Consider the following 26,207-nt stretch of genomic DNA (forward strand, 5'->3'; position numbering starts at 1 on the left):
ACAGATGAATGTCCTCTGTTAGTGAACAAATAGTACTTAATTTTAAGGATTAGAATTGATTAACTATAATGCTTACCCCAATGGCTAGGATATACATAAAATAAATGCATGCAGTGAAGTAAATTGACTCAGAGTTTTATTATCCTCTACCTTGCAAATAATTTTAGTTACTGATGTTTGCAATCAATCTGACAACTTCTTTCTAATACTTGAAAAAATACCTGACTCCAAGCTACACCACAAACCTGCACGACCTGTGGCATAGGTATTTTATACATTCTTTTCTCCAAAAGATAAACCATTAAAAATTCTTTCCCTAACATATGTATCTAAAAATTTTACCACAAAATACACATTTCCTAACAATACCCTAAATCTGCTGCCTCACAATGAAAGCTCTCTCAGCTAAAGCAGGCAGTACAGGCTTGATTCCCTCCTTCATGGGAACATGCCTCCACCAGCATTTGTAATCACAGGCTCTACCCCCTGCCATTTCAGCTACTTTCCTAGCTTGTTCTTTCTCTGGGTTTGGTTTAGTTTGTCTTGCTGTGTCTTGAGTCTTTTCCAAGTTTTCAAATATTTAGGCTGAACCAAAACTATTTGGAAAAAACAGGAGTCTTTTTCCACCTTAAAAGCAGAACCTAACACAGGAAACTCAGCGTAAGCAAGAAAATTAAATGGGCACAAACACCAGTACTGATTATCCACTTCCTTCCTTTCCAAGCCAGAAAGCTGAGCTCTCCAGCCCTCCCACACCCACTCTAATCCCTAGAGAGGCTGAGGGTTCCCTTACATTGGTACACTGAAGTAACTGCTCAAAATACACAAAGAAAAACTGCCTCTTGAGATACTCTTTGCTTAAGCAAAATGTGCAGGCTAATTTGCTTTCTATAGGGGCTCTATTAAGCTAGAATAACTGGCTGAAGCTCATTTACTTGTTTTTCACTGCCCTATACAGCGTGTTCATACAACTATAACCAGACCATGCTCCCCAAAAAGCTTCCTCATCTATGTCCTTTTATCTTCCCTCCCATTCTCTTCTGCTTTTCTTTGCCTACACTCTGCCATATCATTCTTGTTACCTCTACAAACCGGGGTTCAAATTGCAATACATGAGTCCTCCTTATGAGCTTTTCTACTGAAATGCCCTTTATTATCCTTTTCCTCAGCTGCATATTAAGATATGGGTTAAACAAGTCTTTACCCTTGGTTTGCAAGAATCTATACTCTATTCCTCCCCTCCCAGCTGCTGTTTCTTAGTTTACTATCTCCACAGTATGGGAATCCTCAACAGGAAGCAGCCAACTGGACTTTAGGCAGCTCTGCAAGAGAGCCTCTAACAGCAGCTCTTCTTGAGCAGGTTTGTTTAGCAGAATCCAAGCTGGGCCTGCTGTGCTGGCACTTTGAAACAGCACTGAATTCATACAGACTTGAAAAAACATGATACATCCTATACGCTTCTGTTACTCTCAACACAACTAATCAACAGATTTTAATTTCAGAGAGTTCCTCAAGATGTTGCACACAAAAGATAAATAAATCACTAGCAAAAAAAAAAAAAAAAAAGTACCTATACCTCCAGTTGATTTGGTTTATCTTGGAATAACCCTTGGAATTTTTTTGCCTATTGTTCTCTGCTGCACACAAGGAAACATTTGCAAGCAATTTCTATTTTTAGGATGTCTGGGAACACTTGCTTGGGTTTTCCTTTTTCATTGTGGGATCACAGTGCCATCTATTGGAAGAATTAAGAAAAGCATATTCTTATTCGCTATTTATTAAGACTAAAATATTACTTTAGATTCAAAACAATTAAGCAGAACAAGTCTTCACCATAATATTTTATAGACATTTTTTGGAGTACACAAAACTCAGTACAGTGGAAATTTCAAGATCAATGCACTCAAAAAGTATTAATAAACACTCAAGAGCCTCACAGAAATCAGGACTACAACAACATGCAACAGGCAGAATAAGTGGCAAGAAGTTGTATCAAAATAATAAGTAGTCATGTGCAATAACTCTGTCCTACCTTCTCATACCACCCTGCATCTCCCATTCCAGTGGGACATGCCATGCAAGAAATATGCAAATGTAAAACCTGTTCTATAAGCTGATTATTATTTATCATTCACAACCACTCAACAGATGGATCTTTGTAAAATTCTTCCTCTAGCAATAAGTAACAAGTATATTTGTTTCCCTAATAATCTATAAAATAATCTCTCTTTTCAGTCAGTGAGAAGGAACTCAAGGCAATTAGAAAAACACCACAGAGTAAGCGTAACTCCATACTTAACACTGAATGAAGAACAACAGTAATTTAAAAGAGAGGGACCTTTAAAAGGGACCCGGGAAGGATTTCAGAAGAGCTAGGGAGCTACGGGCCCACAATCATGATGTTCACACGTAGAAAAATGAAAAAACATGGTACTGGATACAAGACCTGCATCCCTAAGTAAACTGGCCAGAATGGAAGAACCACAGTGCCAAAACAGAGAAACCCTGCCTTCTGAGAATGCTTCCAGGAATGCCCAGGGAACTGTCTGAGCCACAGCCGTTGCAGCTTTGGCCAAACTGAGGTCACCTATGAGGACACTGACACACAGCAGCGGGTCTGAAGGACATAGACAGCATCTGGCTGTCTACTTATCAAAAAGAGAATGAGAAACAGCTGAACAGACTGTTACCAGGGAAAAGAAGCAAGAAGGAGGAGAGGAAATACCTCTCCCTGAATCACCTTAGTACATCTAGCACCTTATACCTAGAAAACAGTTGCGTGATGTATATATATCACACAAAAGTTTTAGAAAATACCAGTCACATGCAAACACTGCAGAAGTAGCATAAGGGTAGATTTACATACATAACAATTTACATGCTTATATGTATAAGCCACTACCAACTAAAATTAAAGCAGCAACCAATAGTTCAGGACCTGGAAGCCCAATAAAACAAAAGAAACCTTTAGGATAAACAAAAATACATACTTTTTTCTCCTAAGCCACTTTCCCAAAAAATACCTTTAAATGGAGGAACATTAGGCAGACTGGGGCACTTTGTCAGAGCTAGAGAGAACACAAGGCAGGACCAGGGCTTCCCAAGCCCACAGCTCCACGAGCACCCACCCTGAGCAACCTTCCCAGAGCATCCAACTTCACTGTTTCACCAGAGCAGAGAGAAGCAAATAACAGCAAACAAGTCCACAGCTGCCACCCAAAGAAAAACACAAACTCACTAACCTCTGCTCCAACATAGCACCCTTCTTCCTCGTGCCTCAAGAGGCTGGCAGTAAGGCCCAGGGCATTCACGCCAGAACAAAGGAATATTCTAGCACCACCAGGTGTCCACAGACTGGCCATAAAGAGTCACAACCCTGCCCCCCCCCCCCCCCCATGCTTTAATTTATCTTACCTCATGGTCCAGAGTTCCTCAGGATGTAGTCAGACTTTTGTAAAAGTTCTGTACAATTTGTTTCACAAACAGCCATTATATGCAGGTAAATAACATCCTTTTGTTGTGCAAGCTGAGTGAATTCCCCCTTAACTGTCCTGATTTTATATGACCTCCAGTGAGTGAAATCCCCATCTTGTATCTCTCACAGGTGTTAAGCAATCAGGAGTGTAAAATACTGCAGGAATGCAAACAGGTGTTTCTCACATGGCAATCTTGGTGGGGGTTTTTTTGTTGTTTTTTTTTTTTTTTTTTTTTTCTTCAGAGGCAGGATAGAAATCCCCTTTGAGAGAGAAGGAAAGATCTCAAGGATGATGGAGGCCTTGAAGGAGGCTACAGCACTGTGCAATTCTTACTGCTTGTCCAGCTGCTCTCTGGTACAGCAGAAGCACGTTACAGAGAAGCTGGGTCACTGCTGTGAATTCAGCAAATAGCGTCCATTTTGTGCTCCTTGGACATAGTAAATGGTAAAAATTGTGGTAAAAATGGATATGGATATGGTAAAAATTGTGGTATCACCCTCAGCAAACCAAGCCAAAACCTTTATTACAAACATAAGGCTCCTGTTAGTCAGGGAGAGAAGGAAGTTGTATTTTTCCCCAAGTCTTCATTAGGTGGGTCCAGCCTGAAGAGCAGGTTGCCTCTGTCATGACAAACAACAGGCTTTCTGTTATTCTTCTTTTCAGTTGCACAGAAACAGCGCTTTCACTTTTTTTGTTACTATGCCAACACTTGTGTAAACTCCATCCTGTCTTCACCCCCCATCATTTTGATGTACTCATTCACGAAGGAGAAAATGTGAAACAGCAAACAGAAGGTGAATTGTATCTCTGCTCTATTTAGGCCTCATCATGCTGAGTGCACATGGCGCACACCTCAGCCAGAAGTGTACCATCACTGAAAACAGTGGTGAAGTTCCTGAAAAATACAGAGGGGCCAAGGTGGTGGCTAGTATTGGGAAGATGTGGTAACTGAAGGATTGAAATTAGAAAAGGAGCATCAAGGAATTAAGTGCCTGCAGTAACACACCTGTGGGCTGATTTGGGCAATGGTGATGCCTCTGGCTGCACAATCCCAAGGTTCTCAATAAACTATTTATATAAGTTACTATTTATATAAGTTACAGTGCAGTAATAGTAGGTTAGACAGATGCTAACAGGCATTTTTACAAGCTTTGGGCCTAAACACTTCCAACTTTCTGTTTCCCGAAGAAATGGCCGTTTTTCTCCAGCCTTGCCACTTCTCCAATTATAAAAGCAAATCTGAAATTATTTCAGTTCTTTTCCTTCCTTCTGTGGACTACACATTTGCAAAACATTACCATATTAACGAGTAGTTACGGTGAATATGCATGCTGAAGGAGCCAAAGGAAAGGATCGCTTGTAGTGATTGCATTAGTCAACAGTTGGTGCTGTGTGAAATAAGCTACGATAAAGCAACCTTTATTTCCTGCAAGGTTGCAAATGGAGCTTTACCAGGAAAACGTTGACTACTCCATACTAAAAAGCTGCACTATAAAAGTATTAAAGACACATCTGTGCAAGCATGTGTCTACACAACCAAATGCATAGAAAAAGTGCCCCTGCAAGCACTCCCTGTGTGCGACCACTTCCCCTCCGCTTCTAGAACAGGCACAAGGAATCCGCCCACACACATGGCTGCACACCTCCGTGGCAGCAGGGACACGCTTAGAAGCCCGCACATAATTTTTCCATAAGCTTATCAGTTCCTCCATTTCCTCCTCAGGAGCGGTCTTAAAAAAAGCCCTTTCTTTCTCTCAAAAAGCTCTGTGCTCCAGGTGAGGCTCGAACTCACAACCTCGGCATTGCTCGGCTTTAGTACTGCTGTATAAGTACCGCGCGCTAACCGATTGCGCCACTGGAGCCCTGACACCATCTCCTCCCGAACGCTTTATCAAGCACTCGCCCAGCCCGGGCGGGGGAAGTGCACCGGGCTTCTTTTTTGTGCCCTACGTCCGGCCGTGGCCCCGCCGCACCTCGGCTTCCTGCCAACGCAGCACTCTCGCCGTTACCAGCGACAAAGCCCTGCAGGAGAAACGGGCTAGCGGTCTCCTCGCCCTCGGGAGGGCGGCGCCACGAAGCACTGGAAGGCGGAGAGCAGCCGCGGCGCCGGCAGAAAGCCCTCCCACCCGCATGGCGGCCGCAAGAAGAGTCCGGGCTTTCCCTGTAGCGCGAGAAGCTCGGCCGAACGCCGGAAGGACTGCTGAGATGAAAACACTGGATATAACCATTATGTATGCCCAGAAACAGCACAGTATATACACGATTTATTACTTAGAAACAGTTATTAGAAAAACTTCATGCGTGCATTTGTTGTTGAAGTACAGTGCTAACATGAACTTGTTTTGCAGTCACTTCTGTCACTACTTGTGGAAGGAAGATAGTCAACAGAATTGGCATCAGCAGACATTTAACAACTGCTACACAGTTGACACAAGGACATAATCTCTCTATTTTTCCTCCCATCATTACACACTGACATCATATTTAGATGTGTGACAGCTCTGCTGGGCTGCCGACATAATCGCCAGAAAGAATGGTTGTTTTCTGCATCTGCTTTACTATAGGCAAAACAACAAGCTCCAGACCTGTCATAACAGAGTGCATGGCTGTGCAGTGCTACAGGAGCACTTGGGTTTCCATGGCCTCTAAAATGAGATATGCGTGATCCCGCACAGCAGGTGACAGGCACTCAATCAGCTTTAAGTAAATAGATGGCACTGATCTCCAAGGTTGAGTGTCAGGTACATGTGGCTTCAGTACCTCCTCCCCCACACAAGATTCATAAATGAGCTGAACCTTTAGAGGCTGTGCCGAATGGAGACAGAGCTCTTCTTGCCTGTCATGACAGCTGTTCTGCTGTTGGTGCCATTACTGTGGCTGTTACTTAGAATATGATTCAGTAGCATACAGCATTGACAGGCAAAGTAACACATATCCACTGTATCTTAACCACTGATGAAGGTGACTGGCAGAGAGAAGAAATCTTCTGTCAGTTCATTTCTCAGAGCAATTTTACATCATTGTGGATGTTTAGACGGCATGCCAGAACACTGCAGTTGTCTTCATCACCCTTACTAGCACATCAGTACACTACCAAATAAAATAAATTATACAAAGATTGCCATGAATATGATTTCATCCAACAGGTGCATCTTTGGCAAGTACAGAATTGTCAGCATGAATTAAAGCTGAAGTTGTGAATGTACAGATAAGATCTTTATTGCAGACTCAGCCTTAGACAAGAGGGAGGACTCAATGAATCTGTCTGTGATATTTATATATACTAGAATCAGTGCTGTTGTATTTTAATCAGCCTTCCCATAAAAATGATAGCGATAGTAAAGATCCAAGCAGATGTTGTAGGACCTTTTGCTTTGCAATGTGATCAACCTGTTTTTTTTACATTTATCCCCACCAACACTGACTGAGGCCCTGGATAATTTGTTTACAAATAAAAAACAGTGAAAACATGGCCACATGAATCAGTTCATAAGTTGGAAGAAAACTGCACTTGGATTCCCTCCATAAGTTTATTACCAATTCGAATTTTTATTTCCAAATAAGCAGGGTTTTAAAATATATATATATAAATGATGCTTTCAGTTTGAAATGTACTTCATTCATATTGTTTCTTGAAGAATGTTTTCGGACACAAAAAACACAGAACTGATCTAAAAAAAAAAAAACCAACGAAAAACAAAAAACCAAGCATGTTCAGGTGCTTTTTTCCTTATTAACACTTTTTCCCACACCCATAGTGCAAAGGGTAGATTGATTACGTTTTAGTTTTATACTTTTACTAGTCTTGCATTTCTCTCAGCAAAAGCTGACAAATCTTGAGCCTTTACCCATGTCTTCCCCACCACAGGGAAGGATGTGAGCCAAAAGCAAATGTAGAAACCTGTGATTTTGGAACAGACTTTGAAGGATGGAAAGAGCTACTGAAAAGCAGAGTAGCAAGAAAAAAATTACAGGTCCCAATCTGGTCATGAGGTGTACAGACTTAACTGAGTCTCACTGAGACTGCAGCACTAGGCCTGGTCTTTGCCTCTCCAATACACTGCACAGAAATTGCGTTTTGTTGCCCACTACTTCCAGGCTGCACAGACCATTTCTTATTTCTCCGCAAAAATTGCAGCATTCCTTCACGTTCACTACAAAATGGAGAGCCCATTAATTGCATTTTTCAAAAGGTTCCAAAAAATGCTGCCTTCTTACAGTCACCTCTGCTTACTAGCAATGGTAAATTTTATAAGTGAACTTCATTGGTCTCCTGAATGTTTTGGTTTTTTTTCATACCTCACTCTAGCCATAAAATGGATTTATCAGCTTATACTGAGATAGTGTTCTCTGCAGGTAATAATGCCTTGGATGTTGCCTAGCGGGAAAAATAGTGGAGACTAGAGGTGAGAGTAGGGGGTTGAGACAGAATAACCCTACAGTTAAAACTTGCACATTAATATTGGCTTTATCAAATCCAGTATGTGATTTTCCCTGCTGTGAATTTGAACAGTCTTTTTGCTTTCATGCCTGACAAATGGAGTCCTGCTCTGCAATCCGTTACTAATGATGAGGTAGAGCTTTACAAAACCACTGTCATTAAAAGTGCCTTTAGTTCTCCTGGCTGGGTCACAATCCTCTCAGTGAAAATGCCTTTTAAATGGAAGATCATTTTCCTTCGCAGCTAAATAGTGTGCCAGCAGCCTACAGAACAAAAAGCACCTAAATGTTCTTGTCTGTAGGTCCAAAACTGTGCAGAATGTTATGTAGTGATGTCTCACAACCATTAGTCATTCTAACAGTGGAAATTTCACATACTAAATAAATCATGTTAGTTGTTGTTTTTTTGTGTTTTTTTTTTTAATAACAGAGTGAAATAGTAAGTACTTTGTGCTTATTTCAGGGGAAAGTATTGCCAATACCATACTGACTATAATAATGTAACAGAGCTATAAGCCATGTGAATCTTTTTTTCCTAAAATAAGTGGAATTTTCTTGGATCAATTACATAAATAATTTAAACTAAATTGCAAAGAAGTAGTAGAGATGAAAGTAAAGCAGAGTCACTCTCATACTTACTAAAGCAAGAGTTATAGAATTAGTTTCAACACATACTCTGTTGCCTTTTTTCCCCCCTCTCGTAGGAAAGTTACATTGGTATAAGCTGAAGAATACCCCAGTGTGTACTGTTCCAGTATCTTGATTCTTCAATCCGGAAGTTGTACAGCCCATAGGCACACATCATCAAGGATATATAGCCCACTTTTAAGTAAATCATACTATACTCTTACTCCCACGCACACTGACCCACTGAGCACAGTACAAATATTGTCACAAGACTAAGCTGCAGTAAGAGCAAATAAAAAGCTGTGACATTTTGTCATGATTTGTTTTTTGTTTGTTTTGTTTTTTTTACAATCACCCATTTCATATATTCAAAACCTGAAAAGAGTGTTGTTAAAATGGAGTAATGAGGTGATCTGAAAGCAGTGAGCAATCCAATAGGAACTTCATAGATGCAGAAAATAAATTAATGGGGGGATAAAGACTAATACAGACCAGGAATGCCTGATAATTATCCATTTCTTGTTTGCCTGCTAATTTGATGATAGCATGCTATGTTTTGCTTAAGGGCATCACAGAACCACAGTCAGCTCTCCAATGAGCCCTGCCACAGTACTGGAAATGAGTGGGACTAATTAAAATGAACATTTGTGAGCAGCTGCTTTTAGTGTTAAAAATGCAAGAGACATTTATTTTTGTTGTCTTGCAGATGTGGTTCCCAATATTTTCAGTCACATACCTGATCATTTGGCCTAAGAAGCTTGAGGGAGGTGGAAAAAGGAAATAGGGCTGTTATTAAGCCTGAAACACAGAGATAGATAGTTATGTGCAAAAATACATTTTGTATTTACTCTACACATGTAACTGAACTTTGAGCACTGCTTTGAATTTCAAAGCACATTTAGCTTTGAAACTTGCTGTTTCTATATTAGACGTGCCCAAGTTTTCATAACTCAATGTAATGAGACAATTTCTGTATAGAGGTAACATTTGATGCAGCTGAGAGAATGAAGCGACTTCCTTTGGGTAGAATGAGCCTCAGATGAAAATACATTTTTAAAAAACACTTGTCAATTATTAGCTAAGCTGCTTGAGCATTAGCACTCTTTCAGAAGTAACCTTTGGCTGATGAACCTGTCCCCTTTGACACTTGAGCCTGAAGACACCTCCTCTACCAACCAATCCTGAGCTCTGGGGACCAAGTTGCCTGTGGTTTGCTTATAGAAAGAGCACAGTGCAAACTCAAACATCTTCCTCAAAAGCTTTGTAGTAGCTGGTGGACCATGGAGCTTCTTGTGAATGTCAGACAATGGATAGAAGAAAACAGGGCAGCCTTTTTACCACCTGTGTGCAACAAGCTTATGTAAGTAAATGAAGGGGTATTTTATGTTGTTTTTAAGTATATAAATATTCTTAGCTAAAAGAGGAAATTGTTAAAATGCAAGAAAATGTAGTTCCTCTCAGAAGACAGCAGTCACACATACTGCAGCTTTGAAGAATAGGAAGTAACTTGCATTGTGATTAGACAGAAGATCAGTTTGAGCATGCTTGCCTGACTTCAGCTTGTAAGGCAGTTAGGCCGCTAAGGGACTTTGCATCAGGCCCTCTGACAATAAACTCATAGAAATCTGAGGAGATTTCTGAGGCATCCCATCCATAAATGGTAAGATCTAGCCAAGAGATTTGTGCTGTACTGTCTTACAACCTGCAGCAGCTATCAGAGCTGCTGGGGGACATTCTGATGCTGCAGAGGTACTACATATGCAAGAGCAATCAGAACTGATGGGATACATCATGTGAAGACAAGGAGAAAAGCAGAGGAGGAATGCAGGAATTTCCAGTGTCCATGGCATTTCCAGAGCTGACAAGGCAGGGAAGGACCCTCTGTTCTGCATGAGGCTGAACAGGCAATGTTTGAGGGGACTAACTAGCATCTTAGAACTGTGAACTGTATACTCAATAATTATCCAGCTAACAGAGGAAAAATACCGTGGGCATTATAAAGGCTTACAGCATGCATATTGTCAGTATCAAAGTCCTTGAACAAATTTCAGTGTAAATGGTCAAATTCATGACAACATCTGGTTGTAAAATTCACAGGGATTTCCTTTGTCACTGAATTCAAGGACACTGTATTTAGTCTAAAACTACCTGTGTGTAAGATTTTCATGAGCGAATAATCTATAAGAAGTGATAGAAAACCTGCAAGCAAGAAAACTTGTTTTTTCTCCTTACTTTTCGATTTTAATTATTAAAAAAGCAAAGAATTTATGTCTTGCCCTATCCTGAAAGGCTACCTCTAATGAAAAGCTGAATGAGCAGCACCGTAGCAATGACATAAATTTCTGTTCACAGTTACATTTGCTTTTCAAATTTATGGTTGCAAAGCATAAAAAAGGTAAAATGCACATCCTTAATGACATGTTGCTATTGAAACTGAAGTTCTATGTTCTGACTGAGAAATTACGAAACAAATCACCACAGGTTTCACAGTGAGTGACAGAAGAAAATGTCTTCTTTTTATGATCTCATTTCTTTCACATTCAGAACAGATTTAGGCAGCATTTTGTAAAGCACAGTCAATTCTAAAGCTTACCAATGATGTCAGTAAAATTTTATGTGAAACATTCATGTTTTTCTTTCTTAACAGTAAGTTGAACCTTCTTGTTTACTGAACTATTCTGCACAATCTACCAGCAGCTCTGTGTAATCCCGAAGTAACTGTGAAGCACGAGGTCCATCAGAGATTAGAAAGTTACATGAGTTCCTAAACTGTTAGTGTTGATGAGTCTCCCCCATAAATACTGCAAAAAGCCATACTGAAACAAAGGATATTTTTCACAATAAAACTTGCATAGATTAAATAAATCTTTTTTTTTTCTTTTTTTTTTCCTTTTTCCCCCAATTGAAACTTCAGTCTGTGGAAGAGGAGAGACAATCCTTGTATTACATAGATTCTGAGTCTCATCACCCGCTTCTGGTGCTTTAAGGATTTTCCAAAAAGCTTTAGGCAGTTTTCCAAGATTTAACTAATAGATTTCCAAGATTATTTTCAAAGACTTGATCATTTATGTGCTGAGTACGGTTGTACGAAGAAATCTTCTCATGGCCTTTACAACACAAGGTGGCCTACATATTAAAAAATTTAAGTAACTTATGAACTTAAATTTCAAAGATATTTAATGGTTAAAGTCTAAGTCTTACAGCACACCAGTTGGACTTTTTGTTTATACATTTGCTACGGCTTTCAAACATTTATTCTTTTATGTTCCACTCAATTAAGAAAATCAACATTTTACATACCTATTCGGGATTTCGAAACAAAACCTCATTTCCTGAATCACCATCTACTTAAGAATTTTACCAGAGTCAAGAAAACAACACAATGTCAGAGCTGCAATTTAATGATATATATTTTAATTACACTGCCTTGCAAGCTTAACTACTTCTAACCTCAAAGAACAATTTGTGCCAAATCAGAACCTGCGACACAGCTATTTCTACAGGGTCACTAAGGCACCTCTAAAGCTCTTTGAGTTCAGAGTATGGTACTTACAGTAAAGAGACCTCATTGTAGTCATGAAATATCTCATTCTTCACAGTCTTGAGACATTTCTAAAAGGTTGCCTGCTGGTTACATTTTCTTTATGTGATTAGGAAGAGAAATAAGGGTATGTAAAACTTAATAGGTCATTGATTATCATCTCATTCGAAATCTAAAAATAATGCAATCAAGTAATTTCCACATGCCTGAAACCTTTGACTTTGAAACTACATTAACTGCATCCCAGATGGTCTTAACTGAACCTCTTATTTCTTATGGCTTTTTCTTCCTAACTCTATACAATTATATCAACTGGACAACTTTCTTTAGCAGTGTGAACAAACAAACCTCTTGGAGTTCCTACTTGTATTTGATGGTGAGAATTTTTTGATGGGGCTATTGTTTAACTGTTAGTAGTAGGAAGAATTAACTCATGAGTGCCTGCTTATTATGTAAAAAACAGCTAAATCCATAGAGTAACAGAACCAACATCAGGTTTGCTGAAAAGTAACTAAAAGTTAAAGAATAATTTTGAAAGCAATGTTTTCTCTTGTAATGACTCAATAAAAGTAGTGATTTAAATTTTTAAAATTTTTAAATTTTGGTTTAAATTTGGGGCTCAAACAATTTATTTTGGGGGGTTTCTCAAAATTTACTCACCTTAAAAATAGGCTATAAGATACTCAAATAGCCTCTCCCTTATTGTCCAGCATTGCTTTGAATATATTTAATGAACTGTTCACTGTGTTTTTGTTGTTTTGGTCTTCCTACCCTTCTTCAGTAGAAAGATTTATTAATGCAGAAGTATTTTGGTGTGTCCTTGAGCACAAATATTAAACACGTCTAATACAAACAGCTTTGATTGTTTCCTTATTTTAAGTTATTGGTATTTAAGCCAGGTGCTGTAACGTGCTTCCCATGATGTTAACAGTCAATTTAAATATTGTGATCTAATTTAATTCTTCGTACTTGAATTTGATAAAGGAGATGTTTGTACCTATTACTTATGATTTTTTTTTTATTAATGTTTACTGTGGCTTTCTTTATCATTCAAGTAAAGCATTTAAGAAAGCAAAGTAAACATGACATTGGTAACAGACCAAATATATACATTCAGATGTTCACAGTTCTTCTCTCAATGAAGGCTTATGAAGAGCTGACAAAGAGACAAATATTTCTTCCCTGTGTTGCAGTGGACCACTGACCTGCTGGTTCTGTATTATTATGATGTCCATTTTTATGATCTCTATACTACCCAAAATCTTTTTATTAACGTAGATGTCAGCATCCTTCAGCTAACACATCAAAGAGGTTCTTTAGGACAAATTTTGAATCACAGTTAACAATTCTGGACTATAGGAGGCTTTGCCACACAAAGAAAACGGAAAACTTACATTATCTCTTTCTTAATATAGACTGACTGACAGATAATTGGGGTGATGCCTATTCTTTGTGAAAACTGAGAGAAATGCTCTCTGGCACTCTCAAAAACAGAATTAAGATAAATTTTCCTGAATTTTTTTTTTTTTTTTTAATCATCCACAGCCATAAAGAAACCATTGCAGTGCAGTTTCACTTCAGCAAAGGCAATATAAAAAGAAGAGAAAGAAGCTGATAGTTTGTAGAATCATAAAATCCTTAGAGTTGGAAGGGACTTCTGAAGGCCACCTAGCCCAACTCCCCTGCAATGAACAGGAACATTCACAGCTAAATCAGGTTACTCAGGACGTGATCCATCCTCACCTTGAAAGTCTCCAGGGTCGGGGCATCACCAGGCAACTTGTTTCAGTGCCTCACCACTCTCACTGTATTTTTTTCCCTATGTCTAACTTAAATCTACCCTCCGAGCTTGAAAACATTTCCCTTTGTTCCATCATCACAGATCCTGTTAGAAAGTCTGTCCCCTTCCTTCCTGTAAATCCCCTTTAGATACTGAAAGACCACTATTAGGTTACCTCAGAGCCTTCTCTTTTCCAGGCTGATCCCATTTAAAGGACAGTTCCTGTTTTGTGCCTCTTGCATACCATTTTCTGTCTTTACAATTCAAAGCTCTTTCCACTGGTGATAAGTACCTTTGTCCCCTTTTCATAGATGAAGGCACTGAAATACCGAAAGAGAAATAGGTGGACAGTGGCAGACAAGGAAGATGCTCTAGGTCTCTTTTTAATTTTGGATGTTGCTCCTCACTCTTGTTTCACCAATATACTGTCCTCAAAACATTAAAAAACAAAACAAAACAAAACAAAAAAACCTCCACAAAATTTAGATAGAAAGAAAGAACGCTATGTGTAGAGTTAGCTTTAAAAAGTCACTTTTCTTTTCTAGGCATCGATATCAAATGAATGTGATGTTTGTTGGAGGGCCTAACGAAAGAAAGGATTACCATATTGAAGAAGGAGAAGAGGTAACCAATGACTCACTTATATTTTGTTGTTTTAATTGATCTGTATGGTTAGAACATTGGTAATTTTAAAGCTACAAATAAACAACACCAATCTCAGTGGTGTAGTATTTATTAGATTTATTCAAATAATTAAACAGAACTATGCACCAGAACAGCACAGTCTGTGCACTTCCTTTTAAACAAATACAATGAAATCAAATCTATTCTGCTATAGTTAACTTCCAAAGGGAAACTAGATCAAGTGTTCTTACACTTCAAAATGAATGGGTTCCCCAGGCAGTGGTCACAGCAGAGTTTAAGAAGCACCTGCCAGAGTTTAAGAAGCATTTGGACAGCACTTAGACATAGGGTTTGAATTTTGGGTGGACTTGACCTTTGTGGGAATGTATATAACAGAGATTCTTTAAGAATCAAATCCATCGTTTTTTCTGCATATCTTCTGTAACGAAAGAAAGTCATCCTACTTCTTTGAGTTATGAGCAGTTATTGGGCCAAATGCGGAATATAGGAAGAAAGAGTAGAAACCAAAGAAAATTGTTACAATCGGCTTTATTTACTGCCCTTACAATTAAATTCTTCACTAGGCCTACGGTCTTATCTGCTTGCACTAGTATAGAGGTAACAGATGTATCTCTGCAGTCTTAATGGAAAGGGCACAGTAGAGGCATGGCAATGAGGATTTTAGAATGGAAGACTATTTGCATATTTTCCCAGTACTGTACTTTAATTTCATACAATTCCAATAAATTTTGGCCACCTTATTTTAAGCACTTTTGGAAAATTGAGCCGAGGAATCTATATACACTTCTAAGGAGAAGTATGTTAAGTTCAAGAATTACTTTTAAAAAGAAACAAAAAGTTGTCTTTACTTACCACCAAATCATTTCTCACAAGAACAATTCAATTATTTCACAGAAACCTTAGCTCATTTTCTGTTAGAGCTGTGCTGCATAGTTGTCTGTAGTCATTACAACTACTATTCTGAAAGATCAATTGCCATCTTATCGGTGTCTGACACCTGCCTGCTTTGCACAACCATAGTAGTCCCACCACCCACACTCAGCTGTGGGCACAGCCCTGTCTGACTCTGCTCGCTGGCTCCATTCTCATCAGCTGCATAGGAGCAGCCCTGACCACACCTGGTGTCATACCAGCAAGTTGTTTGGGGGTGAGAAGCGGGGCAGCGTGGTACCAAGTTATTGTTGCTAGCCAGAAAAATTTCTCATCTATCATGAATTTAACAAGAAAATTCCAGAGATACTTAGCTGAAGAAAATAAAACTTGTTTTTGCCAACATGGTCGTGTACCACATTCTGTAGCCTGACTGCTCAGAAAGCACCGAAAAGAATATCTCATCTATAACAGTATGCCATAACAGGAGGGTAAGTGTTGACAAGTTAGATTACGAAGACAGAGTGGATTTTCTAAAGGTCAGTAACATGAAGGTTTAGCAAAGCATGAAACCAAGTTAGGCACAGAAGTGAATGAGTCCAAATATGTTTTTGTCCTTAACTTAGCCTTTCAGGTTCTGTACAACTACTTTATTTTCCAGCTTTGAAAAAAAATGTGAGAGCTACAGACTGAAAACAAAAAGATTAGGTTTATCTGGAATAACAGTACGATCTACAGTACTAAATATCACAGATCCACAGAGTGGTTTGAAAGGGACCTTAAAAATAATCTAGTTCCACCTCCCCTGCCAGGGGCAAGGCTATCTTCCATAGAAGGGGTATAAAGACAATAATTATATGTTTTCCTCTTCTTTATGGTCTCATCCCTCCCTGCATCTTTCAGTTTATACTGCTTTATCCTTTGTCCCTGATCAATTCCTATCTGGTTTCATTTTTAAAATGTCTTACCTCCCCTTTCCTTAAACCAAAACTCAGATGAATATCATAGAATGTCTTGAGTTGAAAGGGACCCACACTGATTATCGAATATTATTTACATCAGTTTTTCTTCTTTGCTAGATGTGCTGGAGAGGAATTTGGCCTGCCCTTAGTAAGCCTAAATCTATTCCATGACTTTTTAGCAGTATAAAATTTAGCTACACCCTTAGAGATATAGTTTACATCAGTATGTCTGTAAATTATTGCAGTATGTAAATTATTACTAATTCAGTCATTGCAGGTGTATTGATACCTAACATTTTCTTTTATATAGCAATTCTTCTACAATTACTTAGTGATTAAAAATGGAAGCATAAAAGCACCATTATGGATCCAATTTGTACTCCATACCATAGGAGAATTCATAGTATCAGAATAAATTGGGCCATAGCTTTTACACAGATGCAATACAGTCAGATGTTGCATTTTACAAGAGCTTTTTTAATCAGACATTCCAACTTCCTGTGATCTAATTAATCCTTTAAGCCCAGGTTTTTCACTGAAAAGAAACAGATCTTCCTAGTATAAGAATGTATTCCTGAACTATACTTGGGATTAAAAAAAAAAAAAAAAAAAAAAAAGAAGAAAAGAAATAGAAAAAAGATTCAAAACAGCGTTCAACAATTATTTTGGCAGAGAAAATGTTATTTATATTACCAAGTGATAATTCGACACCCAAAATAGAGACATAGTGTTTACAGGCCAAATCATGAATGCAAAAACCCCATAATGCTCTTGGCAAATATACCTGGCCCTTTTTTACCATTATCCTGGTGGCAAAAAGGTTTGGTTTGGAAAGAAGAGTTAATTTAGAATTGTTTATATCTGTTTAGACATGATTTTATGTCTGTCACCACACACAGCTCGTACCTCATGGCAGGCATGCTAGTCAGCCTGCAGTTCACAGCAGGAAGCCGTTGACACGCAGAGATGACTGCTTGGGAGAATCCTCCTCCCGAGCTGTTGTCTGCTGGCACCTTTGGCATGCAGGTATATCAGAAAAATCTGTTCTGATGGCTGACTGAGAGTCTGGTCACTTCATTTGGAGTCTATAATCAAGCAGACTGAAACAGTGGCTGGTCTAGCACAATTTTTTCCTATTCTCAGCAAGCAGCAGTTCCTATATGTGTAGCTTTACAATTTGTTCATTCCTAATTTTCTGTGCACTACTGAGCTGCAATCTGTCTGCACAGAAATACTGTCTCCTACACAGGATGTTGTTTTCCCTTGGACAGATTTTATAAATAGCAAAATTAAGCTGCACCTTATAAGAGATAAGCCATTGACATTTTTTGGCTTGAATTTTTGACTGTCATATTCTTTTTTTTTTTTTCATACAAATTTTAAGCTCCATCTTGCAGCCTTCTCCATCAGGACAGGGATAACAAAAAAAATTTTTATTCAAACAGACTTCAAGCAAAACTGAATTGCTTTGGAAAATGCCTCTTTTCTTAAAGCATGGCAAAATCCTGTGAGAAAGCACCTAGATAGCTATGCAGGAAGAGTTTCCTTAGTGTGTACTAAAAAGAAAGCGTTTGTTTTATATAGCAAGTTTTTGTATGAATCCTATATGAAGTACTGAAAGTTTGTATAGCAGCCCTAACATCATGTATTTGTGGCACAAAGAGTTAAGGTGTTTACACAGCTCACAGAATTCATGGTGTATTTACTACATTTTTGCTTACTTGAGAAGCCTGAGTAGGGGAAGAGCTTAATTTTATTTCATTCATCTTACAGCTTCCCAGAAAGAAGGTAAGTGAAAGCTGAAGGGAACTATTAGTTTCAGAGAAAGTTAATGACTCATAAAAAGCCATGATCATAACAAAACTTAACTGTAGTAAAATCATTTTCAGATTTTATTTATTGCATTGGGTGGGTTGCTTTGGGGGAAGGTGAGATATTCTAAATGTGGGATCCCAAAATTAGTTAGGCTCCTCTTTGCCTACTCTAGTCCACCACTTACACAAAATGAATCTCAAAGAACTACTTTTGATTTTGCTACAATCCATATTCTCTTCACACCTGATGTTGAGTCTAGAGATAACTGTGCATTTCCATGCAGAGAAATTCAAATCAGCCTTTCACCTGCCACCTGCAACACATTTGTATTGGCACAGTATTGCACTAGATTTTAAAAGCCCTGCTTCTCATTGTGCTGTATTCCATCTAAAGTTTTTGTTCTTAGAAGCCAGATTGTTTCCTATAGATGCAACCAGCTACATACTGATTCAGCCCCAAAGATCAGAGCCTTGGCATCACTCTCCTGAAAAGGAGTCTCAGTATGGAAATCTCCCTCTCATCTAATTACCTGGGCCAGTCCCTTCAGCTTCTTCTAGCGTATTTTCCCTTTCTGCTTGAGATGCATTTGTGTCTGAAATACAATATGGATGTGTCTATCAGAGCTCATCTGCATTTCTCAACCTGAACTTTGTTTTCTCTTTTTCTCCCCCTCACATACATACCACAAATAGGACACGGCTCCAATTTCTGACAAATCTGTTCAAGTGAAGGCTGTCCCCTTCTTCTAGTTTATGCTAGGTAGCATGCTTTTGAGAAACTCTCCCCTAGCAATTTCAATTTACCTCTAGATTTTATGGGGATAACAGATGTCAATGGGGAGGGTCTCTGACAGTCATTCCAGTTGGTCAGCCACATCCAGCCTGCAGCTCCACGCTATAAAGACATTGATTCTTCCCCACATAGTGGCCCCATACACACACCCACTGCTCAGTAATGGCCAAACCATCAGTGTGCTATTAATACCATGTCAATTAAAACCAGGGCTTGGGCAGGGCAGCGTTGACTCAAGAGATAGCAAATACAGCTGGTATGCGTTTTGATACACTGGCTATATACAGTGCTCTAAACAGCAAAGAATAGGCAGCCGTGCTTTCCCTTTCAACCTCTCTTACCAGAGAGAAATAGTCTTCACTTTCCAACCACAGCTTATTCACATCATCGCTTTTTGGCAGTACATACGTTTGTGAGTAATTGTCAAAGATAAAGTATAGGGAGAGTAAAACTTAATCAGAAGTCTGATGATTGCCTTGAGAGCTCACTAAGAATTGCAGTCACTGCCATCAAACCAGACTGATGCATTAGTTTCACAAAAACAGGGTCACCTATCCCCCCAGTTTTGTTTTGGTTCCTCTCTTTTTAATGCTTTAGGAAAAATATTAAAAGTCAAAATGTTTTATTATTTAAACACTAACAGTATTGTATATTTTACAATGGCTGCTCCAAAAGTAGTGCCTCTTTTTTTATTATGTTTGCCACAACCTCAGAGGCAGATGTTGGTAGTGTGGTAGGAGATGCTGAACTTTCCCACCAATATCCTGTTGCATGTTGTTCTGTGTGATAGGTGGCAGCAGAGGGGCAGTCTGACAAAATTGTGTCTGACATGGAAGCGTGTATGGAGCAAAGGTGCATCACTGAATTCCTCCAAGGAGAAAAAATGTCACCTGCTAACATTTATCAATGCTGAATGTTTATGGAGACCAAGAAGCCGATATTAGCACAGGGAGCTAGTGGGGAAGTACATTTAAGCAGTAGCAACAGTGGGCCACCTTTACTGGTGCAGATTTTTTTCTTTTTTCTTTTTTCTTTTTTCTTTTTTTTTTTTTTTAATAATTCCATCATGCAGGCTCTTATTCAGCACTGCTGAAAAAGCTCATATAATGGTGGTGACTGTATTGAAAACAGTGTTTCGTAGCTGAGAATTTGCTCTATCAAGTAGTGTTACTGTGCTCTTTGGTGTAGTTTTCCATGGAAATTACAGAAATTATTTTCGGAGCAACTCATGTATATGGAACCCAAGACAGTTCCTGTTTACTCAGTGAGGCCCAGGCAAGACAAAAGGTTGGACCCCCATACCATAGATATAGTGCTTTTCTCTCTAGTAAAATTGAGAAAATGAATCAAAGCAAGATAAACCTTTTTTGCTACCTGTATTTTAAAAAACACATTTTACCTGGTGAAAACTCTTTGAAAATTGTAATAAGAAGCAAAGCTTCTATTATTACAAAGCAGTGAGAATAATGATCCTTTCGCATCAGAAAGATCGCAAATTAGAAATGTTTGCTGCAGACAGTTGTTGGGATGAGACTTGGCTAGTATTCATGTTTCACAGGTGATGTGCAAATGAGAAAAAAAGACAACATAGTTTTCTTTGCCTGTTTCATCTGTTTACCTCCCTAACTTCTGATGGCTGATTACCTTACTTGTAACGAATAAGGGAGAAAAGTTGTTTTTCTCTGCTCACATGGATCAGTCACTACTGAAGTCTGGAGAACACAGAGACTCTACTCCCATATCAGAATTTGCTTTGCTCCTCAAATTAGTTCAGTATTTAACAATCTAACATGCAACACAAGCCAGAATGTGCCTAGTCAGAGCCTAATCCCAGAAGTGGCTGAGCAATCCCAAATTTCACTTTCAGAAGCGGTACACAAAGTACGCTGCAAATTGCAGTTGTCTACAGATGCTTATTTACAAGTGCTCAGCCATAGAAGCACTCACGAAACTGTGAGCTACAATATCTAGGCAGAGCTTGATGTCAACATTGGATATAAGTTAGCAAGCCATACACTCACTGTCATTGCACAGCTTTACATGAAATAGACTTCTAGCTGGTCTGTGCAAACCAGTTAGAAATAGTGTGTTCTTCCCTTATGACTTCCTTTACTACTCTGCTAAGATGCGTGCATCTGGATGAAAGGACAATAGTCCCACAACTTTCATATGGCAGGAATGATACTGCTGTTTTGAAGGTAATATTTATACTTTCTGCTCCCCTAGTGAAACGAATTCCTACTAAGACAAGTAGCTATGGTTACTCTCTCACTGAAGTAAACATCCTCTCTCTCCATATCTCCACCTAATTTCTGCCAGAAATGCCAGCCAGAGACTGCATATTTGGGGTGGAATAGCTTTTTACAGACTTGGCACTGATTCAGCACTGATCCTGCTGCCTTCCACTGAAGTTTAACACAACACTATCCAGTATGAAGTATGATCACACCCACCCACCAGCACTTCCTTACTTAGGTGTGGATTTTTTTGTGGGGGAGAAGGGGGAGGGAGGAGAGGAGGGGTTAGGAGAGGTGCATCAGAAGAGGTTGAAATGCAAAGCTTAGTAAGCACTGAGGAGAGACTGAAGTTCCAGCAAAATAGCAAGGTTATATTGTATTGGCAAACTGTCCTGTGAAATAGGCATGGGCTGTAACTCACTGAGTTGTTGAACAAGCTGACAGTTTCTTCAATAAAGTTCAGGTATAATATAAGTGCATCAGTAGGTTCGGTAATCACTACCTTGCAGAGTGACATCAGATAATTTATGGATGACTAAATCGTTCTGACATTTTCCCCCAAAAAGTTTGAAGAGTAGACTATAATTTATAATGAAAGGTAGTATTAAATTCAGACAGAAAAACACTTCTATTAACAACGCATAGCTCATCTCACTCCTCCTTTCCCACCACAAAACAATTCTTTAAATTGAAATTTAATGTTGTATTAAGAATCTTTCCTATTGACGGCAATGCTCTACTATTGAGCTGAATGGTCCCTTTCCTCTTCCGTTTCCATTACGAGAAAGATGCTTATCCATCACAAGCAACAAAATTCTTCTGTTCTTCCCCTCATCAGCATTTCCTTCAAAGCATCCAGGAGTAGCTCCTTCTGTAGTCATAGGGAAGATACCACTCCAAATTTCACCATTTCAAAAGGGATCTTTTAATTTCTGTATTGCCAGTGGCATACTAACAAGGGCCTGTGCGATAATCCATCAGGATCTTATGTTTTAGATAAGGTGAGTCTTTACAAAAAAGGAGAGGTTTATGTTCTACAGTGAGCAGTTCTAGCCTTGACTGACATCCTCAGTAATGAGTGCTACCGTCACATTTATACAGTCATTCAGTAGCACACAAGAGAATGATATGAGGAGAACATAGCGAAATAGAGTACAAGGAGGATAAGCAGCCGGGTATTGTGGCCACCTAGACGAGAGTTATAATTTAGCCATGGTTATCTGTCTGGTACAAGGTGAGCTCATATAAAAGCTCTCTGCATGAGCTTTTTTCCAGTGTGTATTCTGTATATTCAGTTCTCTCCGCTGTTTCATTCCTTTGCCAGTGTGTTTATTCTTAGATTTATAAAGGCGTTCCTTGGATCCTCAGACAAATGCATCAATCAATATCTCAAAACTTTCAGCAAATAAACCCGATTTAAAAACTTGATTAATCTTTTCTAATGGTGGAAAAGGCTTGGTTGATGGTTTTTGTTATACTTGGATGGTTTATTTTGTCTTTGTTTTTCATCAGCTCTTTATTTCCATTTTGCTAAAATTTTAGTTAGTGACTAGAAATCAAAAGTTTCATTGTAGTTTTAACTTTGAATCAGATTTCAGGCAATTTCAACCTGAATTTCAACAACTGCATAAATGGGTTTGTTTGGTTTCTAGCTATGGCACAGAGAATATGAGAAGTATGTAGAAGCATGTCTAAACAAGAAAAGTTGATTGTTTGGATTATTGTTGTCCATTATTATGCAAGATTAATAAAAATGCACTCCTTTTTGGGTCAGTGAGGGACCTATTCCTGGTAAATAACAGACCCGCTTTCAGATTTAGCACAATTCTGCCATGAAACTTGAGGCCAGATCTAGGCACCTCAGAGCCCCAGGAAAGCTACTCTGAAAACAGAACTATGGAAAGGTCACTGAAGACAGAATTGCAAGTTCAGTGGTCCTGTCCTTATGTAAGCTTAGAACATAATCCTTTTACATACACAGTAGGCAGAGGAGCACATAGAGGAGCAGCTGTTGTAGGGCTTCAAAGTATCCACAGAAATAAAGCAGAACAGCTTCTATATGGGCAATTATTCCCACATGAGAAAGCTCTGGGAAAAAAATAATAAACACCACACACCTCAGGCAAATGGGCATGCATACTAGGAGCATATTTGGAAAAAGTAGTATTTAATTAGACTGAATTTAACAGTGAAGACCTTGATGCATCTGTAATGAAAAACAGCAGAAATGAAGCTTTATATCCAGCTGAATTAACAGGTATCTCAACCATAAAGTCCCAGTCCTACAGAGTGTAATTGCCAGAAATAGATACAGTGGAATGGGGTTTCACTGCATTCACGGTAGAGCTCTTCAAGCAATTACAGACCATCATATGTATATGTGCACATAATGAAATAATACGTATTTCATAAAATTTTAAAAAACAGTTAAGGTTGGAAGTTAGAATCTATTTGCAAACAGGCTGAATGTATTTGTACATATATCCTTTCTATACAGAAGATGAAGTACAGAATTCTTTGGAACACCTGACCTAATGTTTTCCTATTCATTCAGCTTTTTTACCAAGTGAAAGGAGACATGTGCTTGAAGATAATAGAAAATAAGAAGCATAAAGACATTGTCATCAGAGAAGGGGAGGTAAAACATGATTGTTTTTCTCTTGTTTTTCTCTTGTTGTTTTACATAGGTATGTTAATATTTTATGAAGTATTTCAAGACCAATTTATCACTGCCATGTGACATCGGGCTAATAAAAAAAAGTAATAAAAGCTTGGATGCCATATGCAAATTCCATATAATTAACAAACTGTAATGCTCTGTGCAACATCTCACGATTTCAGTAACAGTTAATCTCTAATCACTAGCTTTCACAACCATCATAACATCAGAACAGTTTTAAAATCTGTTTATAAATAAAGCGTATCCAACTGTATTCAGATGTTTCTCTACATAGTAGCTGCCTTGTTACAGCACATAGTTCAGTACTGTTAAAGAGATTGTGACTAGGTGTTTTTCTTGATGTTACTGCTGAAGATGTTTTACAACTGCTACTCATTATTGTCCAAAGCTTGAACTGCATTCAGCTTTGAAGGGATTAAATATTAGATCTTGTGGGACCACTCTTTAAGGAAAAGTAAGTGTAACAGACCCAACAACTTAATGTCACTAAAAAGAAATATTACCACCTTTTCAACAACAAAACAAGATGTAAGCTTTCAAACTGTAGATGAGGAGATCTCAGTAACAGACTCTGCACTGGCAAGTACATCCACCTTGGCATGTACCAGAAGAATTAATAAGAAGCACACAGCAGCCTTAGTGGGAAGGCTGACACCAGCCCTTGTGAAGTACTACTGTTAGCTCTGCCTTGCAGACAGAAACTGAAGTGATTTGCACTCAAGAACAGCACAGCCTTACTGCCTTCTTACAGTCACATAGCTGCTAGAAAGAGATTTGCTTTCAAACTTCAGTAAAAGTCTTCTCCCAGCCAAATGTTACCTATTCTTTTTCTGACACTTGCATGAATTAGTAGTCCCTCGTATTTGTTAATTATTTCTGGAGAATAACACTCCTCATTGTGCAGTCATGTCTGCTATGTTGCAGGGACACCTGTGAATGATTAGTTTAGAAATCTGGAGCTGACAACCAATTTGCTTTTTGTTTCTATTTCTGCTACTGAGAAATTGCAGTAAATACATTTTTTTTAAATATTCCACATAGAATAACTGGTTAGATTTTTCTTTTAATTGTATCTAGCAATGATGATCAAGCTGGGAAGGAGAGCACCACGCTGCAATAGAGGCAGTGCTGATTATTGAATCAATGGTCATCATTCACTGAGAAAGCAAGAAGCAGCATCTTATAGGCTATTGATACTGAATTAAATACAGCTGCAAGGAACAGCATAGATCAGCACAGAGTAGCAGGAAAGCATGGCAGTGAACAAAAGACTTTACAGGTTGGTTGCAGCAGAAGGACTACAGATGAAACAGAGACCTCCTAACATTGATGCTTTCCTATTTCTTCTGTCTGAACAGATGTTTCTCCTACCTGCCCGAATACCTCATTCTCCTCAAAGATATGCAGACACTGTAGGTCTTGTAATTGAGAGGCAAAGACAAAAGACAGAAATGGATGGGCTCAGGTAAAGTATAATTGTTGGCAAATCTGTTAAGATTCATAATGCTCAATTAATTTATCTTGTCAATACAATTGTCAATACTATGTTTCAGTTCCTTGATAATATAACAGATTTATCCTGGCATTTTTATACTTTTGTCCACAAATTTATTTATCTGTACACACATACATAGAGATCTCATTCAGTATTTGACTTAGTCAAGCAAAGAACAGATTGAGATGTCCCTACAATATATGCTACAATTATAGCTATCAAAGTATATATTACTTACTGCTATCATTTGAAGTTTTAAAGTCTCAGCTTTGTAACAGTACAGATCAGAAAAGATTTCTCTATCAGTTCTGGCAGGTTGAACATTAATTTCTTCTTAAGCACTGAAAGCAAAAAATGAAAATGAGCTTTTCTGGCAAGCATGCGGGTAGCTGGAAACAAAAGTCAGTTTTCTTAACGCTAACATCTCTATATGGTAAATACATCTGCCTAGATTTCATTGCTGTACGAGAACAATGTCTTCAAATAAATGAGAGTTTTATTTAGTATTCTAGTGGGAGCAGGAATAAGCCTTGTTCTGCTATCTTATAGCCTTCATGAGGCTAGGAGGGCAAGTCATGGCAGACAGAAAAGATGGCTTTATATTAAATGGACACTGGCCAAAGTGAGATTATAGTTACTCATGTAATTCAAAAAGATTTAAAATTTCACCAAGGTCTGTAACATACTGTTTCTGTCTTTTCACCTACAGTTTTGGAATGTGCATGAGCTGTATCATAGCAGGGTGACCGTGAATATGCAAGCTAGAAATACTTTTTATTCAAACAAAAATATAAAGAGAAAGGAAACTAAGAAAGGGACAATTCAAAAAGTCACTGGAATGGATTCC

At 38.5% G+C, this 26,207-nt stretch overlaps 1 protein-coding gene and 1 non-coding gene across 2 annotated transcripts in view; one reads left to right on the top strand and one right to left on the bottom strand.

The window, feature by feature from the left end:
• Nucleotides 1-5,243: 5,243 nt before the first annotated feature.
• Nucleotides 5,244-5,338, bottom strand: TRNAI-UAU. Its single transcript has 2 exons — nt 5,301-5,338; nt 5,244-5,279 (listed from the first exon to the last, which is right to left on the bottom strand). It is a non-coding gene; the product is annotated as a tRNA-Ile (tRNA).
• Nucleotides 5,339-9,693: 4,355 nt separating this feature from the next.
• The window catches only part of HAAO (3-hydroxyanthranilate 3,4-dioxygenase), a 32,783-nt gene continuing 16,269 nt past the window's right edge, over nt 9,694-26,207 (top strand). The window contains exons 1-4 of the mRNA XM_042829360.1: nt 9,694-9,903; nt 14,410-14,488; nt 23,740-23,823; nt 25,224-25,330. Of these exons, the coding sequence (XP_042685294.1) occupies nt 9,824-9,903; nt 14,410-14,488; nt 23,740-23,823; nt 25,224-25,330 (350 nt within the window). The 5' untranslated portion in view covers nt 9,694-9,823. The remainder of the gene's footprint in view (nt 9,904-14,409; nt 14,489-23,739; nt 23,824-25,223; nt 25,331-26,207) is intronic.

Source organism: Centrocercus urophasianus, unplaced genomic scaffold, assembly GCF_019232065.1.
Source record: "Centrocercus urophasianus isolate 14NV4802_14NV808 unplaced genomic scaffold, USGS_Curo_1.0 seq_10, whole genome shotgun sequence".
NCBI lineage: Eukaryota > Metazoa > Chordata > Aves > Galliformes > Phasianidae > Centrocercus > Centrocercus urophasianus.